We start from the raw sequence: 12,719 nt of genomic DNA, 5'->3' as shown, positions 1-12,719 counted from the left end.
CAGGCAAGAGATTAAAAATGTAGAAATAATACAAATGAAGCATTTAACAAATGACACTTTTTGTATTACCCACTGTATATCCAGTGACTGCTTTTAACAGTAAATTTGTAAAATATTTCGTTTTGTCATTTTTTTAGCCCACAGAAACAAGTCCAACAGGTTCTCCATTCGCATCAGTCAGTGAAACCTGTGATGCAATGGCCAAGAATGTGTTAATAGGAACCAGACAACTATCAACTTTATCAAGATGACTGTAACTGTGCTCAAATAGACTCTAGTTGAGATGAAATCCGGCTCTTGTGCAGAACACCTGTCGGCTTCTTTCCTCCACACCCAGTATATAGTATGAGGCTGTGTGTGTGCTACTTATGTGACGAGGTCTAGGTATATGGATCAACCTCTCCTAGGCTAGTCTACTGCATAAGGTGGAGCCTGTCTCTCTCCTCCTACAAGACCATTTTGATAAGAGATCTACCATCTGGTCTTTTTCACACAAGCTTTTGTTTTTCTGTTTTAAATCCCAGGAAAAAGCAGGAATACAATCATCCACATCCTGCTTCTAATTAAGGCTTAAGCAGAGACACCAAGGATAATCCATTTCAGAAGGAGATATGGATGGGGATATGGGTGCTTCCTGATTGACTAGTCTCCAACCTCCTCCCTTCTGTGCTGTTCACTGTCTGTGTGAACAGGCTGCAAGCGGACACACAATGGCTAAGCAATATGATGTTTTATTCAGATTACTTCTCATAGGGGACTCCGGAGTTGGAAAAACATGTTTGCTGTGCAGATTCACAGACAATGAATTTCACCCTTCCCATATCTCTACAATAGGTAAGATAATTTTTTTTTTGTTGTTGTATGTTTTTAATTATGTGATAGGCATTGTAATGGCCAGGAATAGTGCTCTGTGTTTACATGCTGTCATTGTGTAGAAAACATTCATTATTCTATTTGTACTATTGTATCTCAGTTAAAAGCAACCTATAGTTATGTGTCTCTAATTTGTACAGACAGGACTGCTCCCTTTTCATGATGCCGTGTACATGATGTCTGGCAGATTACATGTAACTGTTGGTTTATTTAATAGGGTTTACTCCTATTCATTGCAATAGCCAAAACAAATGTTTATTAACCTGGGAAAAACCAAAGCCCAGTTTATTATGAATAGGTGTAATTGCTTCATTGTTAAGTGAGAATATGTTTGCAGAATTACGTCGACAGACTATTACGTTTTTAAATCCTCTGGGTGTTTTTTTTTTTTTTATATTCAGCATTTAAATATATAATATTTTGGTTCCTATTGTTGTTGTTACTGTTCTGTTGTATTAAACATCTGGTAAATATGAATATTCTGAATGACCAGGCTTGTTTTATTAATATATTTACAACGATGTAGAGTAATGTAGGGGTTTTGTTTAGGAACTAAATACTCCTATATCCCAGTTTTGGTGGTCAGTCTCCCTGCCTGTAGCTGGGCATTCCTTCTCAAATGACATCACCCAGTGTAACCTTAGGAGTTTAAGAAACCAGTTTTGCAACCCAGATTCTTTAAGTTGGTTTTCTAAAAAAAAAAAAAAATAACTTTTGCTTTCTTTTGAAGTAATATTAGACAAGGGATTTGTATGGAAGAGGTTGTATGTAGCATTGTAGTAGTAGTTTTAGCAAAAATGCTTGCTGTAATTTTTATGTATCATCACTAGAATCCATTTACATGCGTTTTTTTTTGTTTTTTTTTTGTTTGCTTAAGCGCATAATATAGCGTTGCACATGTAGACTGTGATCCTTTCAGACCTTATAACTGAAAACATTTTGTTGATGGTGTGATCCTTTGTCCAAACTTGGCACCCACCATGCATCTGAGGAGCAACTTGTTGGAAAATTGTTAACATGTCACAACAACCACAAAAAGCATAGTGAAGAGAAAAATAAAATTTGCGGGCATAGTGTGACAAACATCCAACTGTCCAGCATATAGAGTACAGCTCCCTTGCCCAACAGGTAAAAGCCCAATTGCAAACATATGCAATCTCACCACTGTATCATATAGCACCATGCCCAGACAGTAATCGTCTCTTCTCAACTCCATGATCTTAGTTGTTCTTCTGTGTAGACTGTCAAAAGGAAGTAAACCTTGCACAGACATTGGTTACAGCTGTGGATTTTTTTTTAATGTGTTAAATCTATAGTAACGCATATAAACATCATCATCACCATCTTTTAATATAGCGCAACTGATTCCGCAGCGCTGTGCTCACATTAGTCCCTGCCCCATTGGAGCTTACAGTCTAAATTCCCTAATATAGACACACAGAGAGTAGGGTCAATTTTGATAGCAGCTAATTAACCTACCAGTATGTTTTTGGCGTGTGGGAGGAAACCGGAGCACCCGGAGGAAACCCACACAAACACGAGGAGAACATACAAACTCCACACAGATAAGGCCATGGTCGGGAATTGAATTCATGACCCCAGAGCTGTGAGGCAGAAGTGCTAACCACTTGGCCACCATGCTGCCCATAACATACTCTGTTAAAGTCAATAGTGTAGAACACGTCATTTTTGTCTGATTTGCATTTCTGTAATGCATATGTGCATCCTCATCTTGCTATAAAGTAATTTTTTTTAATGATTTTTTTTCCAATGAAAAATTCAGCAATACAAATGTTGTACCAAACAACTGAACTATATGTTTCCAGGAGTTGGGATGTACTATAAAAAGAAATACAAGAAAAAGTAACAAAACAAAACAAAATCTAGGCTGTGTTTGTAATAGTCTAGAATGAATTCTGATAGGAAAAAGTTTGTAGCTTGTGGCATTAGTGTTATAACAATTGTGAACACTTAGGACGATTGAATTTGACACAATAAGTGGAGTTTGTTAGGCACATTCTATTTCGCACAGAATTTAAATCCGTGTTCCACAATTCAAAGAAATTGCCCAATCTTGGCTCTGGCACAGAAAGTGTGGGGTTCACAGAGCCCCAAGCTGATTTCTGCAGAACTGACTGTATAATAGAGGGATTCGAGCTTGCATGTTATTGAATTCCACTGTATAAATAAATATTTGTGTTCCTTGCCCCCTAAATCTTCAACTACCCCCAGCGGCAGACAATCTGAGCAATTTTCCGTTATAGCAGGGAGGAAAAAGTGCATAGGACCCCTCTGTCATAGTGAAAAACCAGCTCCTGGCTGAAAAGCAATGGTGCTCTTGCTGATCCCTTTGGGATATGATGGCTGTGGTAATGAAGACACCCCAGTGCTCCCAATATATGGGACCGGTGTCCCTACTAGAAATAGTGAAAAGGGAAAAAAACAAAGAAAAACCCAAAACACACACAAACTGCATGATTGCATAAAACAGACTCTGCATCTCTTGTTTATCACTTTATTAAACATGAATGAAAATGTTCATCTTGATCAAGTCATTGTCCAATGGGGATAGGGGGGACTTGAGAAAATGAATCACACGTGTGTAAACTAGTGCTAAATGACCAAAGCAAGGAGTTCCTGGAACTCCTATTTCCCATCCAGCCAATCACAAGGAGTTTCCTGCACTGGTCACTTGCCAATGGCTAGCGGGAGATAGGGAATTCCAGGGACTCAGTATTTAGCACAACAAAGCTGCTTTAAGTGCATCACTGCCACCAATAAACAAATATACAAAGTGCCTGACAGGGTGGCACCTGTCAGACCTAGCAGGACAGATAGATCATACTTGTCAACTCCCTGAAATAGGGGTGATCTCCCCCTCACTCCCTGAAGAGTCTGGTATTCTCCCTGATGCTGAGCCAGTACAAGATGTGGTTGGCTTTGCCATCTGTGGCATGATGACACAGTTCAGAAATTGTGTTCCATGTATTGATGCCTATGAAGGTGGCCATTTCATGGAGACCAAGATTCAATCAAAGACTGACAGGTAAGACAACATGACTGACTTCAGTAATGGAGACAGAAATGTAAAAGACACTTCAGACTCTAGAGATTCACTAGCCTACTCTCCCGGAATGTCCGGGAGACTCCCGCATATTGCGCTGTCTTAGCCCCCCCCCCCTGCTGTAATTGGGCAAAATTGTAACAATTGGGGCCAAAATGATGCAAATCCCCCCCGGGATCTCCCTGAAGCCAACCAGGAGAAGTTGGCAAGTATGAGATAGATGACATCCCACCGGGCAGTTCCATTCATTGGTGGAAGGCAGAGATAGAGGAATGGGTGGGGGGGTATGGCTGCTTCCCCATGATTTCTTTTGGGTGGGCAAAGACTGTGTTTTGTCCCACCCTCTCCATGAACTTCTACACAAAAGCCTTCATGCTACTTTCTGAGGTTATGTTATCTGTCCTAAACTAGTGAAACTTTTTTAAATTTAGACTTCGGGGTAAATGTTTTAAGCTGAGAGTTTTCCGGCGGGTTTGAAAAGTGGAGATGCTGCCTATAGCAACCAATCAGATTCTAGCTATCATTTTGTAGAATGTGCTAAATAAATGATAGCTAGAATCTGATTGGCTTTTCAAACCCACCGGGAAACTCTCAGCTTGATACATTTACCACTTAGTCTTAGTATAATGACCACATGTTCTTTAATATAGATTGCCTTAGAATAGATTTAGTACAGATTGACTTTATTTACAATCTCTAAGAGGTAAACTTATCAAGCTGCGAGTTTCCAGTGGGTTTGAAAAGTGAAGATGTTGCCTATAGCCCAATCTAACCCAATCAAATTATAGCTAGAATCTGGTTGCTACAGGCAACATTTCCACTTTTTCAAACCCACAGGAAACTCGCAGCTTGATAAATTTACTCCTAAGTGTTCCGTTCATAAACATTTAATAAATGACCTGTATTGATGATGAACAACTAGCTGTTCATTTTACTTTTATCCTGAATTTTGTGTGGTGCGTCCAGTAACAAGCATGAGATATAGCAATTTAAATTTATTGCATGTACCATAACCAGTGAGGTAGTGACTAGATTTAAAAATACTCCCAATCAAATGAGATTAGGCTGTAAAATACATCTGAATAAAAACTAGGTTAATGACTATGAAAAATGTAAATTTTGAAGATGAACAATTGAATTTATCTATCTTTCTATCAGCTATTGTACGAATTGGTAATTAATATTAATAATATTTAAGAATGTACAAATACATTTTTGGCCAACCCCTGAAACACTGACAGATGCTAACATAGGATTGGGAGTCTTTGTATATCTACAGTCACTGTTACAACTGTCGTAAAACGAGATAACAAACGCAAGAAAAGGGGGCTCCAAGCCCTATAATAGCCATTGGCCTTTTGCCCCTCCCATGAAAATTTTCGGTCTTACGCCCCTGGTGGTGGGCACTTCCCTGCCCCTGCAAGAGGACATTGTAGAAAGGCAAAAGAAAGCAGCTGCAGAATTGTGTATTTACACTAAATATACAATGTTCTCTACATGTAGCTCTGTCTACACTGTCCTTGAATCCTCTTCCACTCCGTGGCAAACATATCTAGACAATAACCATTCTTTACACTTGTGCGAAAGCAGAGAATTGAATGGGGTTTATTGCATTTGTGAGCGAGAAATGAATTGAATACATCTTTCTGTGCCTGGCCTATACTTTACATAGGGAAAATAATACGGGTACGAAAATTTATTTATTTTTTACTTCTTTTCAATTGCAGGATAGACAAAGGAAGAGTTGAATGAGGTGAAGCTAAAAATTCCTTGCTTTTTAAAATCTGATTTTGGAACGGTGTATAATATAATATATGTGCAGAGTGCCGCAAAACACTAAGGGTAAAATATCGCAGTCATAGGACAAGATACTTGACTATTCAAACAAAATGCATTGGCATTCAGTTACTGGATATGGGTGTTATAAACAAGACAGGAAAGTTTAATTAAAAAATGTTTTATAACTGGGACATTTCGGGGTCAGGACCCAGCCCATGCCATTCCCATTCATCTTAGTGCAGTAAGTTTGTATTTGACAAAATATAAAGAGAGCTTCTGGTGCGGGCCTTCCTCAGTTGCACAATTAGGCGGGTTTCCAGTTGCTCATATTTCCCCCCCCCCCCCATAGTCAAATCAGTAACTCCTTATTCTGGCCACTAGTAGAAGTTTTTTTTGCCCCTTTAAGCCCTCCCCTTCTGTCCCTGTAGGGGTGTGCAGCCTATTACTGCAGTGCACGACCCCACCTTCTTACAGGTCACAGGGGGAATCCCTTTTCCTTCAGATCATTGACCACATGCTGCTTATTCCATAGAGAAGGCAGCGAGCTCCCATTACGGCAGATCGCGCACCTCGCACCACCTCTTCTTGGGGTGACGAGCACTTGAAACCTTCTCCTACCAATAGAGGTAGATTTTTTTTTTATTATTTTTTTTTTATGTGATTGTCTGTGTGTGTGTGTACTACTATATTGGTAATAAGGTGAATCATACTTGCCAACTCTCCCTGAATGTCAGGGAGACTCCCTGAAATAGGGATGATCTCCCTTACTCCCTGAAGAGTCTGGCATCCTCCCTGATGCTGAGCTAGTACAATACGTGGTTGGCTTCTGTGGCATGATGACACAGTTCAGAAATTGTGTCCTGTGTCCATGTGTTGATGCCTATGGAGGTGGCCATTTTCATGGAGACTAAGATTTAATCAAAGACTGACAGGTAAGACACCTTGACTTCAGAAATGTAAAAGACACTTCAGTCTGTAGAGATTCATTAGCTGTTTTTCTTTAACGCATAGTTGCCTACTCTCCCAGAATGTCCGGGAGACTCCTGCATTTCTGGTAGACCTCCCGGGCGCCCAGGAGAGCAGGGCAACCTCCCTGTTCTCGACCCTGCAATAGATAAGTGGGGGTGGGGCTTAATTGTGAAAATATTGCATCATCGTAGCCCCACCCCTGCTGTAATTGGCCAAAATTGTGCCAATTGTTTAGGAGGTGGGGCCAAAATGATGTAATTAGTCAAGCCCGGCCCCTGCACGCCCACCTCCCCCCGGGATCTACCTGTAGCCAACGAGGAAAAGTTGGCAAGTATGAGGTGAATATAGTTATCAAAAACAAAATAAAACTTAGACAGTAACCCTATGATACTTCATATATTTCAAAGTCTGTACATTCCTGTACTCCAATTAATCTTCAGTTTACTCATTCAATTTCATATATAACTTTCATCTTGGCTGTCTGGTGACATAATATTCAGTCATCAGTCTGTCCCATATATGTAACTCTTTCTGTGGCCTATTGTTCATTTATGTAACCTGTTACATACTGCCTTCCAGAAATAATTGGAGTGAACTGTAATGTTATTATTATTATCCTTTATTTGTTTGGCGCCACAAGGGTTCCGCAGCGCTGTACACTGTACAAACAGTAGACTATACAGGGTAAGACATTACTGAACAATAAATATCAAACTTCAGAGGCTCCAGGCAGGCTAATGCAGTAAGGATGGAGCAGAAGAACAGGTATGGATACAGGAGGGAAGAGGGCCCTGCTCAAGTGAGCTTACATCCTAAGGGAGGGTGAACAAGACTCAGGCACAAAGGGAGTCAGTTAATGCATAAGGGAGGGAGAAGGGACCGGGAGGAGAGAGGGGAATATGGGTTAGGTGGAAGGATGGTAGGCTTTAAGGAAGAGGTGAGTTTTAAGTGCTCGTTTGAAGGAGCTTAGATTGGGAGAGAGACGGATGGAGCGAGGGAGGTTGTTCCAGTGAAGGGGGGCTGCACGGGAGAAGTCCTGGATTCTGGAGTGGGAAGATGTGACCAGGGTGGAGGAGAGGCGACGGTCATTGGCCGAGCGCAGGGAGCGGGCAGGAGTGTGAATGGAGAGGAGGTTAGAGATATAGGGGGGAGTGGACTGGGAAAGAGCCTTGAACGTGATGGTCAGGAGTTTGAAAAGGATTCTGTAGGGGATGGGGAGCCAGTGAAGGGCAAGGCAGAGGGGGGTTGTGGAGGAGGAGCGGCAAGAGAGGAAGATGAGTCTTGCAGCCGCATTGAGAATAGAGCGGAGGGGGACAAGGTGGCAGAGGAGGAGGTTGCAATAATCGAGGCGGGAGATAATGAGTGCGTGGATGATGATTTTGGTGGCATCCTGAGAGAAGGGCCGGATGCGGGCAACATTGCGAAGCTGGAAGCGACAGGCATGGGCGAGGGATTGAATGTGGGGCACAAAAGAGAGGGAGGAGTCGAAGGTAACGCCCAGGCAGCGAAAGTTGGGTGACAGAAGAGATGGTGGTGCTGTTGACGTTGATAGAGAGGTCATGGTGGGAGGGGAGCCTGGGGGGAGGAAAGACAATGAGTTCAGTTTTAGATATGTTAATTTTGATAAATCGGGAGGACATCCAGGAGGAGATGGCAGAGAGGCAGTCGGATACACGAGAGAGGAGGGTGGGGAAGAGATCGGGCGAGGAGGTGTACAGCTGGATGTCATCGGCAGAAAGGTGATACTGAAGACCGAAGGAGGAGATGAGAGCACCAAGGGAGGAGGTATAGAGTGAAAAGAGTAGAGGGCCGAGAACAGAGCCCTGAGGGAATCCGACAGGAAGAGGGGAGCCAGACGTGGATACAGAGAAGGAGCGGTTAGCGAGGTAATATTCTCTTAGACCTTAGAAATAGAAAGCCGATGACTTATGAGGGGCTCTTGAGTACTTCTCCTTTCAACAACTCGTGGAACAACTTATTTTAATCTGCAACTGAAAGATATGCTAATATACAGAATGCATATATCACAACATAGCCCCCCTGCAAATTCGGACAAGCTGTGCACACAAAATGGGGGCATTGCTATACCACATGGGGCGTGTTTAGCACTTCAGAGGCACTTGGCCTAAGCCCCCCCCAACTCCCTTCTCCTCTCTTGAAAACATCTTTGAAATTCCTCCTGGGAATCGAGGGGGGGGGGGGGGGAACATCATCCCCCTCAAATCGGGACTATCCCTCCTAAATCCCTAACGTGGAACATTACAGGTTACGTTGGATATCAATTCGCCTGTACTTTAAAAAAAAAAAAAAAATAGCGTCTAACACTTAACAGCTTTTCAGATCTGTACATGAGTCTCCGCTGTGGAGCTGTAGCATGACGTGCTCTTTGTTGGGTGTGATTACAATAAAATATAACTCCTATTGCCAAGCTCAAAATGAATCATTGGGAGCATGACAAAGATCCTCTCTAATAACTCTTCATTAAGGGGACTGTACTCCCTTAGGCGTATCAGTGTGACATGTGCAAAGTATAACTTAATTCTCCCTTCATACATAAATATATATACGAGACTACATAGACGTAAATGTCAAGATTGTATTAGTGTTTAATCCTTGTAAGTATAGCACAACAACCATTTTATTTTTTTTTAAAGCAAAACTGCTTCTTTAACTGAAAAGAACTTCCAGTATTATAAAAAGAGAACGCAGCCTTTTACTGGCAGGTGGAGGGCCTGGTTTGCCTTTATGTCAAATCATTTCCAACTTTTTTATTCTCTGTGAAGATCCCTGAGAGGAAGTGAAGTTCAAGTATGGAGGAGGGCGTGGCACCACCAAATCATCATCACCATTTATTTATATAGCGCCACTAATTCCGCAGCGCTGTACAGAGAACTCATTCACAGCAGTCCCTGCCCCATTGGGGCTTAGTCTAAATTCCCTAAAATATATATATATATATATATATATATATATATATATATATATATATATATATATATATATATATATATATATATATATATATATATATATATCACACACACACACACACACGTCAATTTGATAGCAGCCAATTAACCTACGTGTATGTTTTTGGAGTGTGGGAGGAAACCAGAGCACCTGCAGGAAACCCACGCAAACACGGGGAGAACATACAGACTCCACACAGATAAGGCCATGGTCGGAAATTGAACTCATGACCCCAGTGCTGTGAGAGAGAAGTGCTAACCACTAAGCCACCATGTCATTTTGCAACATAGGTGGGCAGGATGCCGGAGAATAGCCTGCTGTCCTGGGAGTCATGGAAACTGAAACACGTGAGTCTCCTGGACATTCCAAGAGAGTGGGCAAGGGCAAGTAGGAATAGAGCCCATTACTAGGACAGCAAGGAAATTGTTTTATGGTCATTTTATTTATAGAGATCCTTTTACTACTTGTATCTCTTTTTATCAACCGCCTTTTCCTAGTAACAATGATGGAGGGGGTTGGATATTAAGGCATATACATGAGGAGTGCTCAATTGCTATTTTAGGGCTTATTCACTCACAGTGCCTTGAACTGCACCAACAGAAAATATGGCACTGGGCACATGCTCTGACCCATCCACTCAAGTGATGCATTAATACACCTCTCTCAATCGCCATCCTCTCTCATCCGCCAGCATTGGAAGCTCTTGCTAACAGCAGGAGTAGCACTGACTATGCAGTGAGTGTGTTCAGAGGAAAAACAATAGATCACTATTCAAGGAGGCAGCTTCTAAGAAATAGCTGTTCCAAAGCAGGATTGCCAGTAAACTTAGTGACTGTACAAATGTAGTGATCTATTCATCCACCAATAAGAAACAAATAAAGAACATTAAGGCCTGTTAAAACCTGGCTAATATAATGCTATAGAAGTACCACACACTTAGCTAGCATACACTGTACGTATTCTTATAAAACCCTTTCTTGCCTTCTTGGATCATTTCTGTTTTCACTGCAGGCTGCCAGTACTTTCATGTTGATACTTTGGGGTTTAGCCTAATACTGTGTCAATAAAATTGCTATTACTACATTTTTATAAAGTAGTCAGTAAAGTGTTATGTGTTGTGTTTTTATGTTTTGTTTTTTTATCAACGCTGTTGTAAATGCCTTCCTAGATTCTCTACCCGAAATCATTGTTTTGGGTGTACTTAGGTGATCTAAAATAAAAAAAAAATGTACATGCCGGTGCTCAAAGCCCATTCCCCTGTCGCACCATAAGTGACCACTGTCAGTGTATCCTCAGTCTAGAACGCCAGTGTTTCCTGGTCCGCATTCTAAAACTCATGTCTGACATTACCTTTTAATGTTTAGTTTTTGTTGGAATTGGCTTTTACTCCTGGTCAGTGTTCCCTCTAAGCTGAGCTATCTGGAAAGGAAAGAGTTAAAAGGTCACTCTAATGAGGGCTCCACCCGAAAGGTTTGCATTCACAATCTGCAGGATGTTTTGTAGTAAGATACAGGTTTAACTCTATAATTACCAGATTGCTCAGTTTAGATGGAACACTGCTCCTGGTACTTGCGTTAATGGGACAATCGGAGGCGGCAGCAGGCTCTGGAGAGCTGGAAATTGTTGAGAATGGCCTAAAAAAATAATATAAATAAATAAATCTTGGGTTCTGTCTTGGTAACGGCCCATGACCAAACCCTGCAAGTAGAATGGCATTGGTGAAGTCTTTACTACTTCAAAAATAATGCTATCTACCACTGCTACCAAAAAACTCTGGGCACTGATTAACAAGTCTGTTTCTAATCTCTCATCTCCACTCTAGTTTCCAACCCCAAACATATCTTTAATAAGTACAAATATCTTCTCAACCCCTCCAGCCACCATCATTGCCATGAGCCTTCTTCTATTTCAAGGACAAGATTGTCGATATCCAAAATGTAGCCTGTTCACCAAGCAAGAACCTGGCCAATTCCTTTCCTGCACCGTCTCTTCAGTTGATCCCACAAATGAAGTATCTGCTCTCCCACTCTACCACTATCCTGTCCACTTGGCCATATTCCCTAACAAATTACTAATTTACTGTCTGCAAATCTCATCCTATCTTCAACTAACATCTGCACTCTTCCCTTCTCCACTGATAGCTTTTTGTCATTATTCAAGCATACGGTTATTGTCCGTATTCTGAAAAATAATTGTGACTCAAACTCTCTTTCAGATTGCCATCCTGTGTCTCAACTCCCAAGCTCCTTGAGGCTTCCCTACACTCCCTCAATACACATCATCATCAACATTTATTTATATAGTGCCAGCAGATTCTGTAGCGCTTTACAATTGGGAATAAACAGTGATAAAACAATACTGGGTAATACATACATAATACAGAGAGGTAAGAGGGCCCTGCTTGCAAGCTTACAAGGTGGTCAATTAATTTACTACTTGCAAAATCTAAAGTCTACTACTTGCTTCTATTTCTCCTGGACCTCTCTGGTGCACTTGACATGGTCAACTGCTCACTTGTCATACAAATGCTGATTTTTCTAGGTCTTTAGGACAGTGTACTATGCCATTTCTCATCCTACTTGCCAAACCGCTCCTTCAGTGTTTGCTCTCTGAAACCACCTCCTGTCTGTTTCCTCTATCATTTTGAGTACAACAAGGCTAGATCTTAGGTCACCTGTTCTTCTGTGTAGGAAAACTAAGCTCTCTTGTATTTTCGGTATCGCCTCTATGCTGATGACGCCCAAATTTATTTCTCCTCTTCAAAACTTTCACCATCTGTGTTGGCATGCATTATTGAGTGTCATTCTGTCATTTCATCTTGGATGTCCTCTTGCCAACTCAATTCCTCAAAAACTGAGCTAATAATCTTCCCAACATTTAACAGAAGCTATCTACCTCACATCTCTATTTCGTTTGACAACACAATGAGCCCTACCCCTCAAACTGACTGCCTATCTTTGATTGTCCTTGTTCCTGCTTCCAGTCTATAGACAAAGACTTTTACATGCATTTAAGAAACACTTCCAGTATATGTCATACTTGCCAACTCCTGGAAACTTGCTTC

General features: G+C 41.4%; 1 protein-coding gene across 1 annotated transcript in view; it reads left to right on the top strand.

Moving 5' to 3' along the window:
* Positions 1-400: 400 nt before the first annotated feature.
* RAB15 (RAB15, member RAS oncogene family) overlaps positions 401-12,719 on the top strand; it is a 58,218-nt gene continuing 45,899 nt past the window's right edge. The window contains exon 1 of the mRNA XM_075192089.1: positions 401-834. Within this exon, the coding sequence (XP_075048190.1) occupies positions 711-834 (124 nt within the window). The 5' untranslated portion in view covers positions 401-710. The remainder of the gene's footprint in view (positions 835-12,719) is intronic.

Source organism: Mixophyes fleayi, chromosome 12 (genome assembly GCF_038048845.1).
Source record: "Mixophyes fleayi isolate aMixFle1 chromosome 12, aMixFle1.hap1, whole genome shotgun sequence".
NCBI classification, from domain to species: Eukaryota; Metazoa; Chordata; class Amphibia; order Anura; family Limnodynastidae; genus Mixophyes; species Mixophyes fleayi.
Note: the sequence above shows the minus strand (reverse complement) of the source record. Positions and strands in the feature narration are given on the sequence as shown.